The sequence below is a fragment of the Pituophis catenifer genome, unplaced genomic scaffold, assembly GCF_029215685.1.
Source record: "Pituophis catenifer annectens isolate HBS135680 unplaced genomic scaffold, rPitCat1.0.hap2 SCAF_9, whole genome shotgun sequence".
Lineage (NCBI taxonomy): Eukaryota > Metazoa > Chordata > Lepidosauria > Squamata > Colubridae > Pituophis > Pituophis catenifer.
The window spans coordinates 1,470,001-1,490,454 of record NW_027256889.1 but is presented as its reverse complement, the minus strand read 5'-3'; the positions used below and the strand labels follow the sequence as shown (position 1 = coordinate 1,490,454).

Here is a 20,454-nt window from a genome sequence, read left to right as displayed (position 1 = left end):
AATTCTAAAATCTCGACTGGAGGGTCTTTTTGAGATAATTGGGAAAAGCGAGGCCTGGAAACCGGTCATTAAGCAATTTCAGAATGCCACCGACTGTTATCAGAAAATATTTTTCTTCGTGCAGTTCCCCACAAAAAAGGATAATAATTAATGTAGCAAGAAAAAAAAAACATCTTCTAAACACCCGGCTCTTCCTCTCCCCCTCCCAAGCATAAGGACTAGAAACTTGAGGGTTCCCCCCCACCCTTTGATCAGGAGCTCAGAACCCCTGCATGCTTGCTGGGGAATTCTGGGAGTTGAAGTCCACAAAGTTTCCAGTTCAGTAGCATTTAGTGACCGTTCAAAGTTACAGCAGCACTGAAAAAAAGTGAATTATGATGGTTTTTCACACTATCACAATTCGGATTGGCAACTGACTCGTATTTACGACGGTGGTAACATCCTGGGATCACGTTTATTTAATAATTATTTAATTTAATAATTTTTAATTTTTAATTGATGTTTGTCTTGTGTTTTTAAATAGGCTGTACACTGCCCTGAGTCCTTCAGGAGAAGGGTGGTATAGAAATAAAATTATACTTATACTTATAAGTATAATTCCAATATAAATTGGAAATTAAATTAAATTAAATTAAATACTTATACGTGATCCCCCTTTGGCAACCTTCTGTCAAACCAAGTCAATGGGGTGGGGGGAGCCAGATTCACTTAACAACGGGTTACTCACTTATCATCGGCAATGTTTCACTTAACCACTAGGTCAAGGAAAGGTCATAAACTGGAGCAAAACTCAACAAACGTCTCACTTAGCAGCGGGAATGTTGGGCTCGATTGTGGTCATAAGTCGAGGACCACCTGTATTAAGAGAAAGAGATGTGACAGGGACTTTCCCCCACCCCCCAGGTCTTTCAGGAGGCTGCGTCCCTGAAGGGCATCGGTGACCGGAGGACCTTCTAAGTGACCTCGTGTGTCCAGCGCCAGTCGGATGGTCCCCGCTGGGCACCATGGCCTCCCTCTACGGCAGCGAGCTCAAGTGCGTCAGCGTAGAGTGGGATTTCCTGCAGGGGCTGCTGGTCAAGAACCAGCCGGTGCCCTGGTAAGTTGGCATCCGGTGGGCATTGGGCTGGGTGGCCGAGAGCTTGTATTTTGTCCCCTTAGACCAGTTTTTCTCAACCTCGGGCAGGTGAAGATGGGCGGACTTCAACTCCCAGAATTCCCCAGCTGGCGTTGCCAGCTGGGGAATTCTGGGAGTTGAAGTCCGCCCATCTTCACCTGCCCGAGGTTGAGAAACACTGCCTTAGACCCTGGCATGCTCTCTCAGCCTACCTCGAAGGGCTGTTTGGAAGGTCGGAGGGCTGCTGGGACCCTTCTTGTGGGCACAGACCCCTCGGGGGGGAACGATGGGGGTGGGAGGTGGGCAGCTTTGGAGGGGCCGGGTTGGGGGAGGGGCTGTCATAGCTCAGAAAGGAAGGGGGAGATAAACGGGAGGAAGCTGGACCCGAACCCAAGCCCTGTCCGGGGCTGCCAGATTGAGGCAGGAGGGGGGGGGGCACCCCAAAATCTTATTTTGGGGAGTTGCAAGGGAAGCTTGAGTACGCCTTCCTGGGTGGCTTTCTCTAGGGACAAGGGCAGTTGGAGGCACCCGGTTTTGGCAGTTCTGGTATTTTTACCCAAAAGGGGGCATGGGGGGCATTGGGAAAAAGAGCCCCCGACTCTCCTATCTTTCCATATCTCAAGGTGGCCCATTTGGTCGGCTGTTTGGTAGAAAAAGGTGAGCGATTTATGATGCTGTGTTTAAATTCCCAGGACCGGTATATGTCTAGATAGTCTTGGACTACAGCTCCCATCATCCCTGACTGAGCTGACTGGGGTGCATGGGTGTTGGAGGACCACTGACCTTTTCTCCCTTAGCTCAGCTTATTTTCCTGCCTCTCTCTTTTCCTTCTTTCCTTCCTTCCCTCCCACCTCCCCGCCCACTTCCTTTTCTCTTTTCCTCCCTTCCTTCTCTCTTCCTCCTTCCTCCCTCCATCCTCCTTTCTTCTTCCTTCTTTTTCTTCCTCCCTTCTCTATTTCTCCTTCCTCCCCCTTCCTTCTTTCTCTTTCTCCCTTTTCTTTTTCTCCTTCCTCCTTCCCTCTTTCTTCCTTTTCTCCTTCCCTCCTTCTTTCTCTCCCTCCCTTCTCTTTCTCCTTCCTTCCTCCCTCCCCCCTTCCTTCTTTCTCTTCCTCCCTTCTCTATTTCTCCTTCCTTCCTCCTTCTTTCTCCCTTTTCTTTTTCTCCTTCCTCCTTCCCTCTTTCTTCCTTTTCTCCCTCCCTCCCTTCTCTCCCTCCCTTCTCTTTCTCCTTCCTTCCTCCCTCCCCCCTTCCTTCTTTCTCTTTCTCCCTTTTCTCTTTTTCCTTCCCTCTTTCTTTTCTCCCTCCCTCCTTCTTTCTCTCCCTCCCTTCTCTTTCTCCTCCCTTCCTTCTTTCCATCCTCCCTTCCCCCAGCCTGCAGGCTCTACGGAAGGAAAAATCCCGCAACGCAGCTCGTTCCCGCCGAGGCAAGGAAAACTTCGAGTTTTACGAACTGGCCAAGCTCCTGCCGCTGCCCGGCGCCATCACCAGCCAGCTGGACAAGGCCTCCATCGTCCGTCTCACCATCACCTACCTGAAGATGCGCACCTTTGCCCTCCAGGGCGACCCCCCCTGGACCCTGCGGGCAGAGGCCCCGGCCCCGGCGGGCAACGGTGGGTGCAGGGGACTCATGCGGGGAGAGAGGGGCAGGGGACGGGATGGGACAGGCAGGGGGCTTGGAGTGGACGGTGGGCAACCTGAGCTGCAGAGCTACAGAAGGGAGCTGTGGGGGGGGGCAGAGTGAAAGCCCGAATTTTATTGCAAGTAAAACGAAAAAGAGAGCAAGGTTGGGGAATGCTCCAGACTACAATTTGGGAGATCCCGAGTTCTAATCCTCCTCTCGGCATGGACGCAGCTGGGTGATCCTGAGCCAGCCACTCTTTCTCAGCCCTTAGGAAGATGGCAATGGCCAAACTACAGGGAGTCCTCAACCGAGGACCCCAATTGAGCCCAAAACCTCCGTCCCTAAGCGAGGCATTTGTTCAGTGAGTTGTGCCCCATTTTACGACCTGTCTTGAGGCAGCTGTTAAGTGAGCAGCACGGTTGTTAAGTGAATCTGGCTTCCCCGTTGACTTGGCTGGTCAGAAGGTCGCAACAGGGGACACCGCGACTGTCATAAATACGAGTCAGTTGTCAATCATCTGAATTTTGATCATGTGACGAAGGGATGTTGCAACGGTCGTGGGAAATGGTCCTAGGTCCCTTTTTTCAGCGCCGTCGTAAGTTCAAACGGTCACTAAGCGAATGGTTGTAAGTGGAGGGTTCCCTGTACAGTTCCTTTCTTCCCAATGTGTAGATGTTGCAGGGAGAGAACGTCCAGGACGGAAGACTTGCTGGGGCCCCCGGAGGCCATCTAGTCCAGCCCCCTGCCCAGACCCGGCCAATTGAAGGCTCCATTCCAGCACAGAGGCATCCCGGCCCACCGCCCCAGGCCCGCCTGCCCGCAGCCCCTTACCCAGGCAAAATGGCATTGATTAGCCAGGCAATAAATCGCCATTTAAATAATGCGGCTTCAAAGTCTGTAATTAAATAAATTAACTGCCTGGGAAGAATACGCTTGTGGGATTTTCTGATTACTATCATTAGCTGTGGGGTAATTACCAGCCACATAACGAGGGTGCTGATAACATCTGTCTATTGTTTGGGGGGAGATGGGTGGGGGGGCCGCCCTTCATAGCCCCCTCCCCTCCTGCAACAGCGGATTCCAGCACTGAGGAGGGGGGGAGGCATTTTGTTCCTCTTTTACTCTCTCCTTCCTCCCCAGCTCATGGGGGGGTGTCTTGGGGGGGCACCCCAAATCTGCAGGGAACTCCTCTTGGTCAAGGTTGCCTTTGCCAAACGGAGGCCTCAAATAACTTTTTAAAAGCTGCGGTTCCCTGCATCTGGGCGTCCAGTTTTAAAAAAAGGTTGGGGTCTGAAATGGCTCAGGAGTTTTGCCCCTCCCCCGTTCTTGCCCCATAAAGGTGGGGCTTGGTTGGGGGAGGATGTCTGTAGCTTCATGAGTTTGCGTTTTGCAATGAGGACTAGAAACATGGTTTTTTTTAAATTATTATTATTATTATTATTATTATTATTATTATTATTATTATTATTATTATTATTATTATTTCAATTTATATACCGCCCTTCTCCTATTGGACTCAGGGCAGTGCACAGCCAAGGATAAAAAACATACCAATACAAAATTTAAAATCAATTTAAATTAACTGGTTGAGTGGTGGAAAGGAAATATGCCAGGCAGGATGATTCATTATCGCAAGAGGAGGTGGGCAGGGGTTTTTCGAGATGTATTTTGGGAGGGGGCAGGGGCTGCATAGCTGCCATTATGCCAATATTCTGAGAATGTTTGTAGTATTTAAGGATAATATCCTGGCTCCATTAGTACATGGTGGTGGTTTTCTTTCCCTCCTTCTTTTCTTTTTTCCTTCCATCTCCTTCCCTTTTTTGCTTCCTTCCCTTTCCTTCCTTCCCTTTTTCTTTTCTTTCTTTCCTGCCTGCTTTTATTTCTTTATTTCTTTCTTCTTCCTTCCTTCCTCTTTCTTTCTTTCTTTCTTTCCTTTTTTCCTTCCTTCCTTCCATCTCTTTTCCTTTTATGCTTCCTTCCCTTTCCTTTTTTCCTTCTTCCATCCCTTTTTTCTTTTTTCCTTCCAGCCTTTATTTTTTTATTTCTCCTTCCTTCCTTCCTTCCTTCCTCCCATCTCTTTTCCCTTTTTGCTTCCTTCCCTTTCCTTCCTACCCTTTTTCTTTTCTTTCTTCCTTCCCTTTTTCTTTTCACTCCTTCTTTCCTGCCTTTATTTCTTCCTTCCTTCCTTCCTTCCTTCCTTCCTTCCTTCCTTTCTTTTTTCTTTCTTCTATTCTTTTTCCTTCCTTCCTTCCCTTTTCCTTTTATGCTTCCTTCCCTTTCCTTCTTTTCTTTCTTTCTTCCTTCCCTTTTTTCTTTTCCTTCCTTCCTTCCTTCATTTCTTTATTTATTTCTCCTTCCTTCCTTCCTTCCTTCCTTCCTTCCTTCCTTCCTTCCTTCCTTCGAACCCAAAAAACATCATTTTATACCTTGCATAACTGCAGTCCTCAACACAACACACACAGACACACACAGGCTGCAGAGAGTCCTCACCCCCCCAATTACCCTCTCCGTCGGGGGGGGGGGGCAAGGCCCTAATCAATTGCTTTAGCACAATTAGCAGCAGGTTTTCGTTTAGGGGGTTTCAGTCTCTTTCTGAGACTTTGTTAGGTGGAAAAAAACCCGATTAATGTCCTGCTGGTAGATCAGTCGCTGCGTCATGAAGCCTCTGGAGGGAGACCAATTGTTCAAATTGCCCCTAATTTGACAAGGAAAACGGAGCCTGATTTTATTTTATTTTTAATTTCGCTTTTCCCGGAGTCACTTCATGAATGTGGGGGAGTGAAAAGCAAAGGCTTAGGAAATGGGGTTGGGGCTGAAATGGACATTTTAGGGACCTGGTGAAGTGCCGCACAGCAGAGGCATTTGCCAGGACAGTCAAAAAAGTCAAAATGGCGTCCACAGCCCCACAATGAAGCCACGCCCCTTTGATTAAAAAAAATCCCACAATACCCCCCGCCTACAAACTCCAAAGAGCTCGTAGTTCAACATTTGACTGAACTGTCGTAAATACATGTCAAAATAATAAAGGCAGGGTATGAATAAATAAATGTACGTAAATAAATAAATATATGCAAATATAAGTCACACCTGGAGCCGGGGGCAGGACATGTCTGGGAGAAGGAGGGCGAGGTGGAACAGGACAGGCAGAGGAGGCCTCAAGGACTGGCGGGAAACCTGGAACAAAACAAGGTTTGGTTTTGTCCAGGTTCGGCAAAGGGGTTGGGTGAGAAACAGGCTGGTTTCCATGCTTCATGGCATCGCTGACTGTGCTGTGCCACGGGGGGAGCCTGCCTTGCCACACTGTGCCACACCTTCCTCTTCCTCCTCCCCTTCTTCTCCATCCACTCCCGCCTAGCACTGATGATGTTCCCTAGTTTGGTAATGAAACGTCTGCAAGAAAACAACCAAGCTCAGAGAGCCCCAAGGACCCCACAATCCTCTTCCTCCTCCTCCTCTCCATAAACCCAGCACTGATGATGTTACTAGTTAGGGTCATAAAACGTCTGCAAGAAAATAAGCAAGCTCAGAAAGCACCAAGGACCCCACAGTTCGCCTTCTCCTCTCCTCTTCCTCCTCTTCCTCCTCCTCTCCACATACCCTACTCCCTTCTAGCACTGACGATGTTCCCTAGTTGGGTCATGAAATATCTGCAAGAAAACCACCCAGCTCCGAGAACACCACAGCCCTAAATAAACTATTTGCATAACTATAGATATATCCTGGAAGCCCTTGAACCCCCTTTCTCCCTAGCCGTCTTTCCAAGCTCCGTTGCCACTTTGCCCTCCGGGAATCCAGACCCCATTCCACCACAGTTCCCTTACAGAGCATTGCAAGGATAGAGAATGCAACACGCAACTTCTGAGTAGTCCAGCAGAAGTCGCCTATTACATCCAAAACCATTCCTAGGATGCCTGGGACAGTTGACATTATCCTACTCCCTTTCCCCCATCTCCTGCTTAAGCAGCGGATGTGATTCCCCCAAACTCCACCAACCCCAAGGGAGACGGGCGAATTCTTTGGCCTCTCAGCTGCAGCTAATTCCGTGGCAGCCCGGCTGGGAAGAATGGGCTGCAGCTGTGGACCCATCATCCCCAGTGTTGCTGGCGGCTTTATTCTCCCACGTAATTAGGCGTTTGGAGAAAGAATTCAGTGATTAGGCCGAGCCGTCCTTATGAAGTGTTGCAGCTACGATAATCTCAGCAGATTGTGATGTTAACCCTCATTCAGAGCCCACAACTCTTAAAGTGGCCAAGTTTGGAGACAAATCCGCCCCCCCCCCACCCGGTTTCAAATAAAGCCCACCCGCTCTCAGGAAAATCTCCTTTGGCCGTTTTGTGTCTCGTTACAACAGGGATAAAAGTTGCATTTTATTGACGGACAAATTCATTGGCTTTCAACGCCAATCATAACGGGGTGGGTCCCGATGATGTCATGCAGATCTGCAACTTTTGCAAGATGACATCATCAGGCAGGGTTGGCATCCCGGGGGATTCATCCCAACATTTTTCTGCCCTCTTTGCTTTTTTAGGGCTTCTTCTGAAAAAAAATTGAGAAAAAAAATAATAGGAAAGGAAAAGAAATCTCATCTTTTCCAAGTTAATTTTTCCCCTCTCTCTTCTTTCTTTCCTTTCTTCCTTTCTTCTTTTTTCCTTCTTTCTTCCCTTCCCTTCCTTCTTTTTCTCTTTTTCTCTTTTTCTTCTTTCCTCTCTTCCCGTTTCTTCCTTTCTTTTCCTTCCTTCCTTCCTTCTTTCTTTCCCCCTCTCTCTCTTTTTCTTTCTTTTTTTTGGGGGGGGGGGAATGCTGTTTTAGGGCTTTGAAAAGTTGGCAAGTTGCAAACCTGAAAAGAGGGTGGGTGGGGGGCTAACAATACCCCCACCCCAGCTTCTGTCCCCTTCCCTTCCCCATAATGTGAGCAGCTTTCTAATTCTTGCATTAAATGCTTTTAATTATAGGAGCATTCTGTCTGACCTGTGGGGTTATTTCGAGAGAGGAAAAATGAAGGAATTAAAGAAAATGACAGAGGAAATTGCAGCAATTAGCGGAGCTCGTATTGTTCCCGATTGTCTGTCAAGTCGGTCTCTGTTTGTTAGTTACAAGTAAATTTGTACAGATAACCGAGGCAGCCGTTCTGAACAGCGCCTCTGAAGCTGCCGCAGCGATTTAAAAAGATAGAGAGAGAGAGAAAGAGAGAGAGAGAGAGAGAGAAAGAAGGAGGAAAATATGATTTTTATTTTTTATTGCTTTTCTCCTTGAAAAAACAGTTTCCCCAAAAGATTGGCGCCCTTTGTACCCCATGTCCAATCAGTTTTGCTGCCTAAAGTGAACAAGCCGTCTTCCCCCTTTTTTTGGGGTGGGGTTTTAGCCTCTGGGTCTGGCTACAGGTAGTTCTCGACTTACGACCCCCAATTCAGCCCAACATTTCCGCTGCTAAGCGAGACAGTTGGGAAGCAAGTTTGGGGAAACTTTTGGGGAAGTGAGCCCCATGTTTACGCCCTTCCGGACCACCGTTGTTAAGTGAGTTGCTGAAGTTCATTAAGAGGACCCACAAACTTCTGGAGGCAAGGTGTTCCACTGACGAATTATTCTCACAATTAAAGAAATTTCTCCTTAATTCCAGGTTGCTTCTCTCCTTGATTAGTTTCCATCCGTTGCTTCTTGTTCTGCTTTCGGGGGCTTTGGAGAATAGGTGGAACCCCCCCCTTTTTTTTTCCTGGGACAGCCCCTCGAATATCACAAGATGCTATCATATGCCCCCCCCCCAGTTCTCCTCTTTGTTAGACCAGACATTCCCAGTTCCTTCAATTTTTTTTTATTGTATAGTTTAGCTTCCAGCCCCTTTAATCACAAGAGTGCCCAAACTTAGCAACTTTAAGACTTGTGGACATCAACTCCCAGAATTCCCCAGCCAGCTATGCTGGCTGGGGAATTCTGGGAGTTGAAGTCCACAAGTCTTAAAGTTGCCAAGATTGGAGACCCCCCCCTGTTTCATCATCTTTGTCGCTCTTCTCTGCACTCTTTCCAGAGTCTTAACATTTGTTTTGGTAGCCTGGAGACCAAAATCGGACGCAGGATTCCGAGTGTGGCCTCCTCCTCAACCACATAAAAACAAAGGATGAATAATTAAGGGAAAAAAAAAAGAGAGATAAATAAGAAGTGAAAACAGCCCACAAACTCTGTGGAACTTCTGAACAGGTGGTTGGTTGGGCTGTAGAAAAAAAAAAATCAGAAAGGCCGTTAGGAAAGAGAGCTCAGGATGCTACTGTGGAAAGCCCAATGCAGCCCCATTCGGCATTCCCCGCACGTGTGGGTCCCTTCCAGCCCACCTTCCTTCCCCTTTTTCGGTCCCCAGCCAGTTGTGGGGGAGGGGGACGGTGGGGCTGGAGGAAAGGTTAACCTAGGGGCTGGCGAGCTTTTCAGCTTGGCCGGGATTCTTGTGAATGCCGGGGCTGATAAATATTCTCCTCTCGTCTGGCAGGAATGTGCAGGACACAATGGCGCGTCCTGTCCTTCCCCCCACCTCCTTCCTTCCCCCTCCGGCTCTATCCTTGGCTTCCCCCAAATTCAGCACCTTCCTTCACCTCTGGCGCCTCCCCTCCCCCCCCCCGTGCTAGGTGAGGGTCCTGGCCAGAGACCCTCCTCTGCAGATGCCAGCCAAAAGCTCTGCTTATTTGTTCCTTCTCTAGATATTCCTGGATCAAATTAACCCACATCTCTCTCTCTCTCTCTCTCTCTCTCTCTATCTCTATCTATCTATCTATCTATCTATCTAATCTATCCATCTCTATCTCATCTATCATTATTTATCTATCTATCATCTATCTAATCTATCATTATATATCATTGATCTAATTATCATTATTTCTCTATCTCTCTATCTCATCTATCATTATCTATCTACCTATCTAATCTATCATTATATATCATCTATCTAATCTATCATTATCTATCTATCTATCTATCTCATCTATCTCATCTATCATTATCTATCTACCTATCTATCTAATCTATCCTTATATATCATCTATCTAATCTATCATTATCTATCTATCTATCTATCTATCTTTGCAAGTTTTGGTGTATTCAGGTCTTTTCCTGTGTAAGATTGAGAGTATTTTGGCGACGTTTCGACGAGATCCTCTCAATCTTACACGAGAAAAGACCTGAATACACCAAAACTTGCATACCTCTACCCGTGAAAATCTACGAAAACAACTATCTATCTATCTATCTATCTATCTATCTATCTATCTATCTAAATTATCTATCTATCTATCTCATCTATCTCTATCTCATCTATCATTATCTATCTATCTATCTATCTATCTATCTATCTATCTAAATCATCTATCTATCTATCTATCTCATCTATCTCTATCTCATCTATCATTATCTATCTATCTATCTATCTCATCTATCTCTATCTCATCTATCATTATCTATCTATCTATCTATCTATCTATCTATCTATCTAATCTATCATTATATATCCTATCTAATCTATCATTATCTATCTATCTCTATCTCATCTATCATTATCTATCTATATCTAATCTATCATCATAAATAAATAAATAAATAAATAAATAAATAAATATATCATCTAGATAGATTAGATTATATATATATATTATATATTTATCATCTAATCTATTTTATATATATTATCTAATGATAGATTAGATAATCATTATCTATCTATCTCTATCTCATCTATCATTATCTATCTAATCTATTCTAATCTAATCTAATCTAATCTAATCTAATCTAATCTAATCTAATCTAATCTAATCTAATCTAATCTACCGGTATCTATATATATCTATCATCTATCTATCCTTGACATTGAAGTCTATCCATCTTAAAAGGGCAAAGATTAAGAAACATTTGGTCTAGATCTAGATCCAGATCCGGGATCTCAGACGGGTGGGGAATTTGAGGGAGTCTGTGATCTGTTCTTTAAGATCCCCCAACTCTGAGCTGAGGTTTGGACTCTCAGGACTACCTGGGAGAAGGAAAGCAATGGAGGAGGCATATAAATCGAATGAATGAATGAACAAGCAGAACAGATATCCCAGGAGCTTTGATTCCTCTTAGCCAGATCCTGCCCGTAGCAAGGGATCTCTCAGGCTTCACGACCCCAAGAAGCCCACTGGAGGGGGAGGTTGCCACACTGGATCCTCCTCGCTGACCTTTTGATCTTGGTTTCTCTCCAGCTTCCAGTCGGAGGAGTATCAACGGGCTGCTGACGGAGCTCTTTGAAAAGCACTTAGGAGGCCACATCCTTCAGGTAAGTCCACACTGTGTCCTCCACCTGGGGTTCACCAGGGTTCCTCCCATGACAACTTACTTACTTCCTTTCCCTTCCCTTCCCTTCCTTCCCCCTCCCTCCCTGCCTCCCTTTCTTCCTTCTTCCCTTCCCTCCCGCCTTCCCCCTGTTATAAGTCTGAACCATCTTTAAGCATCCAGTCATAACTTGAGGACTGTGCAAATTGAATAAAGTAAATAAATCTCCAGTTAACTATATGAGTCTCCAGACCAGTTGCCTCTGTGCATGTCAAGTGTGCAAATTGTGAAGGCCTGGCAGGAAAACAAGCAAGTGGATCTGAGGCCTTATTTCCCTCGTCTTCTGGTCCATTCGTGCCCCCCACCTACCACTCTCCAACCCAGCTTCCCCCTCCCACAGGCAACCGGGGCTGACCACCGATCCCTCCCTACCCCTGAGCCCCCTCCCCCACCTCCCTCTCTCTCAAGACCCAGAAATTCTGCATTCAGGACATGGCTCTGGGCTCGGCTGGTTCAGCCATGGTGGGTTTGGGGGGACCCCTCCCTCCCTCCCTCCCTTGGAGGGAACCTAATTAGCCAGCGCTGGATGCAGGTGTGAGAGAGCGAGGAGGGGGTGGCAGGCGAGGGGACCAATTGAGTTAGGGGCTTTGCTCCAGCCTCGGCACAGAGGGAAACCGAGGCCTTAACCTGGTTTGGCTGCTCGGCCAGGTGGGAGCCCCTTTGGAAATAGATTTCTTCCCAGGCTCCTGGTGCCGCCGGCCGCCTCCGCCAGCCCCTTTCGGGAGCTAATGCAGATTTATTGGGAAGCAATTTGATTTGTCCCTCGGTGTGTATGGGAAGATTGGGGGAACAGATGGTGGGCAGGAAACTTTTGCCTTCTCTTCCCACAAAAGACCCCTCCCCAATTATTACAAAGGTGCTGGAAGCCGTTTGCGGTTTCTATTCGCACTGCCGTTTTTCCGTTGGATCCTTTGCCAGCCCCGTAATTCGAACCAGTTGCCAACCATCTGAATGGAAGTCACGTGACCCTGCAACGGTCATAAGTGTGAAAAAGTCACTTTTTTTCAGGGCCGTTGTAACTTTGAACGGTCACAAAACGAACGGTCGTAAGTTGGAGGACTTTCCTGTGCCGTAGAACTGGTTTCGGGTGGTGAGACATTTCTCTGGGCGTCTCTGCCAATTCTTCCTTCCCAGAAATTTTCACTTAAAAAAGGAAATCGGAGGTTTTCTGGCTACTTTTATCTGCCAGGCTTTGGAAGTAGGTTGCACGGAAGTCGGTCTGTCCAGGGCCACGAGGGGTCCTTTGCTTCGTCACCCACCACCCAGCCTCTAGGGCAGGGGTCTCCAACCTTGGCAACTTTAACCGCAGAGGTGGGCTTCGTATAATTTAACAACCGGTTCGCCCAGAAGCAAAAACGTGCACTTGCGGACATGCGTGCTGCATCAAAAAACATGGCAATTGTATAGGACAGGATAGTGCTCGAGCGGGTGGGTGGGCCCAGCCACTGGCGGTAACTACTGAACCGGCTGAATCCCACACCTGACTTTAAGCCTGGAGGACTTCAACTCCCAGAATTCCCCAGCTGGGGAATTCTGGGAGTTGAAGTCCTCCAGGCTTAAAGTTGCTAAGGTTGGAGACCCCTGCTCTAGGGAAGTGGAGGAGTCCCGACTCCCGGGCAACAGGTGACATTGAGGAAATGCTTTGGCACAACCCCAGTAGAGCCGTGGAAGAGGAACGGCAGGGAATTAATGTTCAGACGTGTTAATTACCGCTGACAGATAAAATTGCTTCTCCCCCCCACCATCAAGTCTGCTCGGAGGTCACTGCCGCAGCATTTAAATGGTTGGCACCAGAGAACGTCTCGGTGGGTTGTTGAGGAGAACAGAAAAAAGGGTGGGTGGGATCCCTGGGCTTCCCCCCCTCCCATTTTATTAGGAGGGGATTGGGGGCTGCCCCATAGAAATTGACTGAAGATGAGGAAGCAGAAGGAGGTTTGGTCTAGCAGGTTAAGGTACCAGGCTAGAAAATGGGAGATCGTGAGTTCTAGTCCTTTTCATAGCCACGAAAGCCGGCTGGGTGACATTGAGCCAGTCCTTCTCTCTCATCAAACCCCACCTCACAGGGTTGTTGTGGGGGAAAATAGGAGAAGGAGGAAGGTGTGTTGGATATGTTTGCTGCCTTGACTTACTTGTGAAAACAATAAAGGCGAGAAATGATCAGATAGAGAGAAAGAGAGATGATAGATTTATAGATAGAAAGAGAGAGAGAGAGATAAGATGGATGGATGGATGGGATAGGTAGAGATAGATAGATAGATAGATAGATAGATAGATAGATAGATAGATAGATAGATATAGAGATAGATAGATGATAGATAGATAGATAGATAGATAGATAGATAGATATCAACTGATTTTATTGCATTAAAGGTCCCTTACGAGATAATTTCCCCAACAAAGTGATTGGTAGAAAAACCACCTCCTTCCATCTCTCTGAAGATTTGAACTCAGATCCCAGAGAAATGAATTAGCAGCACCCTCTGGTTCTGTGCCCAGCTGTCTTTATTCACAGATTCTGCTTGTGCAAGGAGGTGCCCTTATAGGTGACCCTTCAAAGCCAAGACACCCCCCCCCCCCCATATGTGCCGGGATGAGTTTGTCTCCAAACTTGGAAAACTTCAGGCTCTGAGTTCAGGATGTCCGTCTTTCCTGCTCTGGGGCTGATTTTGTAACTTCCCCAAAATACCTTGAAAAGAGGTGGGGTGGGGGGGCTTTGCCTTTGGAGGGTCATGGCTCAGCTTTGGAGGGTTGATGAAGAAGCCAAATTTCCTGGCGTGGGGGATGAGTTGCCATGGTTAGATTCAAAGGGCCATTTCAGGCTTCCTCTTTGGGGCGCCCAAGAGAGCAATTTCCTGCTTTCCGGAACAATTTTGGAAAGGGGAGGGGTGTTGGTTTGATTATTCCTCCCCCCCCCTCCATCTTCTCTCTTTGCAGCTTCTCTGTAGTTCCCCTCTCTGGAGGATCCCCAAGAAATCACTACCTTTTGTTTTTATTTTTTATTGGATTTATTTTATTTTATTTATTTTTATTAGCTTTATTGGATTTCTCAAACAGATCAAATGACAGTCATGGGAAAAGTTAGGAAAAAAGAAAAGCAAGAAAAAGAAGAATGAGAAGCGTAAGGATGCTATAGTGGCCATAAACGAAGACGTACATGTCCCAAGAGAAATGTTGCAGGAGCCAATCTGGGTCGGTCCCCGGGACCAGAAGTTTTGAGTTTCTGAGCTTTCGGACTCTTGCTGGATGGAGCCCATATTCAAGGAAGGTCTCTCTGTGCTTCAGGCTGTTCTGTGTGTGGTGTTTAGCCAGCCAACAACACCCCAATCAACATCTAAAAAGCCACACACAACTAGGCACAAATATAAAAACCACTCACACACAACAACCCAAAAAGCACATTAATGAGACTTTCCCCAGCAGACTTTCCCTGAAGTCTGCTGGGGAAAAGGAGGGAATTGCATTGTCGGGGAGATGGGTTTGTGTTCACAGACACACAACCGCAGTTGAATTGTGTTCCTTTTCCCCACAGTCCCTGGATGGCTTCGTCTTTGCACTGAACCAAGAGGGGAAATTCCTTTACATCTCCGAGACGGTGTCTATTTACCTGGGCCTTTCACAGGTAGGTGTTGTGCACGAGTGCAGGTTCTAAATCGAGGGGTCCCCGCCTTTTCTATACCCCGCATTCCTAGAACCAGAGGTGTGATTCACTTACCTTCCCTACCGGTTCGCAAATGTGAGCGTGCTACACTCTTACACGCCACTTCTGCACATGCGCAGTAGTCACGCATTACATCCGGGCGGGTGGGCAGAGTCTCCCGCAGTCACCGCTAACAGTTTTCCCAAACCGGCTGAATCCCATCACTGCCTAGAAGGCTTCTGATATATTCTCACGCCCCCCTTACAAAAGTCAATAATTATAGGCCTATCATTATGCATATACACTATAATTTTGAAACCCAAGTTTTCACAACCCCAGGAATATCGTCTCGCACCCCCCGATTGGGAACCCCCTGCCCTAAATCACTTTCTCCAAGGCCATCGTAACTTTGAGCCGTTGTCCAATGAACGAGGACGTACTACTCGTAGAAACCTTTGAGTATACTGATATGAACTTGGTGGTTCGGGGAATCTTTCCCGGCAAACGTTCCCGCGTGCCCAGTTGCTGTTTTGACGCCCTCTTCTGTGTCCTCGCCGGCCTCACCTGCTGAGCGCCCAGAACATCCGCCGTCTGGTTTTTCGGTGCGCCAGCCGCTCTGCCACATACATAATGAGCCACCGCAATTATCTCCCCTGGAAATGACGCCAGCCAGGCAGCTTCGTCTGATAATTGATGATCAATGATCAGTCGGCTCGTTCCAAGCAGGAATTGATTGATCGCGGGGGCAGAGAGAGAGAGAGAGAGATTTGCTAAGGTTTATCCCCCCCCCTTTTCCTGCGGGAGAAATTGAGGCAGGAAGACAGGGGGGAGAAAACTGTAGAAGTGCCCAGCACTCAAGAGAAACACCCCCTCCTCAAATAGAAAAAAATCTGCCTTGCAAATCAGCAGTCGAAAAGGGATGGGCATCTGTTTTCGTTTCTGAGCCAGGCATCCTCGCCCATAAATAATCCTCTTTGGGTTGACTTTCAGATTTTAATTCCAGATTACGTCCAAATTCCGGGAAGGGGGCATTGTCCCCCCTCCCAAATTTTCCCAAATTCTTTTCATTCATGCCCTTTCTTTCTCCCGTGTGTTTGAGCTTGAATTATAAATCCCCTTTTTTTTAAGGGCTGTTATAACTTCAGACTGTCGATAAATGGATGGTTGTAAGTCAAGGACTGTCTGTGGTGCCATTCCTAACACAGGCAGTCCTCGACTTATGACGGCAACTGGGGCCAAAATTTCTGCTGCTAAGTGAGAGGTTTGTTATGTGAGTTTCACCTCATTTCGCAACCTTTCTCACCACGGTTCTTCAGTGAATCATTGCAGTTGTTAAGTTAGTGACCCGGTCGTTAAGTGAATCAGCCTTCTCTGTTGACTTGGCTTGTCAGAAGGCCGCAAAAGTGGATCACGTGACCCCAGGACGCTGCAACTGGCATAAGTATGAGTCAGTTGCCAAGTATCTGAATTTTGATCATGTGACCAAGGGAATACCTCAACAGTCGTAAGTGTGAAAACCAGTCATAAGTCACTTTTTTTCAGTGCTGTTGTAAGTTCAAATGGTCACTAAGTGAACTGTTGTAAGTCAAGGACTGTATGTACTCCTACTTTGATTTAGTCGGGGACAGCTTGATGCAAACCTGGGGGGTTGCCCCCACCCCTCCCCATAGGAAAGTCTCCATTAAATCATGGAAAAGAGGGAGAAATTTTATCATCCGTCTTTCTTGCTGGCAGCCGGTGCCTGGAGTGACTTTGGGGGACATACAGAATATAGAAGAACAGAGTTGGAAGGGACCTTAGAGGCCTTCTAGTCCCACCCCCTGCTCAAGTAGGAGACCCTACACAGCTCAATGGTGTAGACCCCTTAGGAGGAAAGCGGTGTTATTCTGCAGGAATCCAAAATCAGGAATTTCGCAGATGACCATTTTTACTTGAAGGTTTTGCAAGCTGCAGTTTCCGCCGTTGAAGAAACCTTGTGGGTCCTGAAAGATCCTTACCAGAAACCCCCTCCTCCCTTTTCTGGAACAAGTCACTTAGCTGCACTTCCAACAGTTTCTTTTCTTTCCTTTCTCTTCGCTCTTTTCTTTCCTTTTCACCTTGAGAACAAGGCAAGAATGGGGCTGACGGTGCTGGGATTTGAATCTCGGCAGAAGAGGGGCCCACGTTGCTGCCTCTGACCAATCGCCGAAGGTGCCAGCTCTGCGGGGAGACCCCCGAGGGGGGGGGTGTCTTTCAACTCACCCACTTGCCTTAAGCAATTAGAGGGGGATGAAAAGGAGGACAGGGAAGGGGGGAAAGGACGTGGGTTTTTTTCAGAAGCTGAGCTGCCTGCGGTGCCTGACGTGTGAATGACAGCTGTCTTCTTCCACGGGGCGCCTGGCAGAATATGCAGGGCACGGTTCATCCTTTGCTATGGAGGTGGCCAGAACGGCGGGTGAGTCACCAGAAGGATGTCTGGAGGACGCGCCGTCTCTGGTTGAGGTCGTCTGAATTCGTGACGTCCTCCCAAGGCTGGCTGGTTGGCGCTTCTGGGGGGTGGCTGCTTCCAGCCCTTTCCTTCGCGACACGCAATGAAACTACGCCAGGATTTGGAGTCCCAGGTTGCACCGTGCCTGCCGCGAGTGGCCCATGTTGCTTTTCCTCTGGGACACAGCCAGGAGGGGAAAGATTGTCCATGTTTTCATCATAACGCCGCCCAAAGTTGTGCTGAGAGCGAGAGGGGCAATCTCAACTCTGGATGTAGAAATACACATTTATGAAATATAAATAAAGAGGCAGTTTGGCCTAGCGCAGTGTTTCTCAACCTCGGCTGCTTGAAGATGTGCGGACTTCAACTCCCAGAATTCCCCAGCCAGCAAAGCTGGCTGGGGAATTCTGGGAGTTGAAGTCCGCACATCTTCAAGCGGCCGAGGTTGAGAAACACTGGTCTAGCGGTTAAGGCACCAAGCTAGAAAGTGGGAGGCTGGGAGTTCAAGTGCCACCGTAGCGGTGAAAGCCAGCTGGGTGATTTGGGGCTAGTCACCAGGAGGTGGTGAGTTCTAATCCCACCCTAACTGTTAAAACCGGCTAGAAATTTACCTGCCGGCCATCTCATCTCCAGGCGCCTTGCAACTGAGGGAAGGAGGATACCCGCGCCTGGTCTGACCGGCTCAGCCTGGCAGGCATGTCTCTCTTGCCGGAGCCCCGAGGCGAGCGCCCGCGCCGGCCTTTTCAACTGCTTGTCAGCCAAGTCTTGCATGCCCGGAGCGAACCTCCGGCAAGGAGACGGCGGCCTTTGATCGCCCGCCTTGAGTCGGGAAGAGGACGGGCCTTGCCGCGGGCCCTGGAGGAAGGCAGAGGCGCCTGGTTTGTGTGGAAGGGGGAATGCAGAGGAGCCGGACACAGCTTAACGCCCGAGAGATAAATGGCATTCTGCAATCCGTGTCTTCCCGGCTGCCGGGCAACCTCACAATGCCAGGCTGGAGCCCGGCCACCTGGCTGACGGGCGCTTCCGTTTCCCCGCATCCACCTCGCCAGGCACCCCGGAGATGTCCTTTCCTTCAGCTCCCCTTTCTTCGGGCTTCCTGGCCCTTGGCATCCCCTCCCCGTCCTTCCCCCCCCCATTCCCAAAATTGCACTTCGAATTAAGATGTTTTAATGTCTTTTTAACTGTTCTGATGCTTTCTGTTGTGTTAACGTATTTCTTATGGTAAGCATATGTGAAATATATAGCATATAAGCGATGCTTGAGCAGAGTCTGCAGGATAGTCTGGGACGCTACACGTCCTCTCCACAACCTCTCACCTTCTGGGACGGGGCTTTGGGGGACCCAAAGCAGAGCCTGAGTGGCGTAGGAGGCTAATGCCTCCTAAGGCAGCATTTAACATCCAGCTGCCTGCAATTACTGCGAGTTCAATTCTCCCCAGGCTCAAGGTTGACTCAGCCTTCCATCCTTTCTAAGGTGGGTAAATTGAGGACCCAGATTGTGGGGGCAATAAGCTGACTTTGTAAAAATATACAAAAGGATGAAGGCTATTGCTTAACGCACTGTAAGCCGCCCTGAGTCTCCGGAGAAGGGCGGCATATAAATCAAATTTAAAAAAAAAAAACCGGACATCCGGATTCAGTCACAGTTTTCTTCTATATATCACCAACCTTGTGAACTCGCCTCTTTCTGCTATGTATTCAAAATGGACAGTGATTAATATATCGGTATATACCGTATTTCCCCAAAAATAAGACTCTGTCTTATATTTTTTTGAACCCTGAAATAAGTGCTTGGCCTTATTGCCATGCGCTCAAAAGCCCGATTGGGCTTATTATCAGGGGATGTCTTATTTTGGGGGAAACAGGGTATGTATAGGTATAGATGTATGTATGTGTGTGTATATGTGTATATATATATATATATATGTGTATACGTGTGTTTGTGTTATGTGTGTGTATGGGTAGAAATATATTCTCTTTTGAGAGCAGGCAGCAGAATTTCATTTTTAACGTGGGCCCGTGTGCTCACAGTAAAGAAAATGACAATAGTGGTCATCCATCTTATCTTTACATTTTAATTGTGATACAGGTGGCCCTCGATTCGCTTAGTGACCGTTTGAAGTTACAACGGCACTTTAAAAAGGGACATCACCATTTTTCATAGCAACCGTTCCATCCTCCTCCTCCTCCTGGTCACATGAGCAAAATTCGGACCCTTGGCAACTGGCTCAAATTTACAACGGTCGCAGAGTCCCGGGGTCACATGATCCCGTTTTCGCGATCTTCTGACCAGCAAGAGGGGAAGCCAGATTCACTTAACAACCGTGTGACTAACTTAACAACGGCAGGGATTCGCTTAGCAACCATGGCACGAAAGGTTTCAAAATGGGGCAAAACTCACTTAACCAAAGGTCTCGCTTAGCAAGAAAAATTGGGGGCTTGAATGTGTTCGTAAGTCGAGGACTACCTGCACGGTGTTTGGAATTGTGAGCTGCCCAGAATTGTTTGCTGAGATAGACGGCTATAGAAATCCAAGTAAATAAATATATAAATGTATATAAATATAAATAAATCCTCTTGGCCCATTGCTCTTTTCTCCAGCTGCCTTTGTGCTTTGCTTGCCCAAAGGGCTGCTCTCGCTCTCGGTTGCACCCGTGGCTTCTTGCACTCGGATCTGTGTAAGCTGGGAGGCCGATGCAGCGCCAGGCGCTGTATGAAGTGGACCCCCTCCCTCCCTCCCTCCCTCCCCCAGATCTGTTTGCCAAGGTCACAATGGAAGTTGGGCATGAAGACACGGCTGCCCTGCATTGAAAACCCTGCCAGCTCTTAGAAGCAGCCGTGTCGGTTCTCCCCACCCAGAAACAGACCCTCCTTCCCCCTCGGCGGCTCCCCCTTCCAACTCCTCCCTTTCTCCGTTCTCCTGGCTGAGGAGTAGCTGGCGCATCTTTAATGAGGACTAGCTCCTTTGAATGCATGCGACCCTCACCAGGGAAAGCCAATACTTCTGCATTATTATTTATCGATTTTTTTGCCCTGCCTTCATTGCAATGCAGAGGACGTGAACCTGACACACTGGCCGTCTTGGAATCTCGGCAGGAAGAACCCCGGCAGGGTCTCAAAGAAGGGGGTGGGTTGGGAGATTCCCCCCTCCCCCCGGGACTAACTTTGAAGTGACTTCCTTGGGGAGCTCTGGGGGTGCTGCCGAGGGCCTGGGAGCAGGAAGGAGGCAGAGAAAAGGGGGTGGGGGCGTTCCTGCAGAGGCATCCGTGCACC

At 48.0% G+C, this 20,454-nt stretch overlaps 1 protein-coding gene across 1 annotated transcript in view; it reads left to right on the top strand.

The window, feature by feature from the left end:
* Positions 1–1,004: 1,004 nt before the first annotated feature.
* NPAS1 (neuronal PAS domain protein 1) overlaps positions 1,005–20,454 on the top strand; it is a 31,018-nt gene continuing 11,568 nt past the window's right edge. Inside the window, exons 1-5 of the mRNA XM_070949981.1 lie at positions 1,005–1,096; positions 2,486–2,724; positions 6,222–6,236; positions 10,949–11,022; positions 14,608–14,697. Of these exons, the coding sequence (XP_070806082.1) occupies positions 1,005–1,096; positions 2,486–2,724; positions 6,222–6,236; positions 10,949–11,022; positions 14,608–14,697 (510 nt within the window). The remainder of the gene's footprint in view (positions 1,097–2,485; positions 2,725–6,221; positions 6,237–10,948; positions 11,023–14,607; positions 14,698–20,454) is intronic.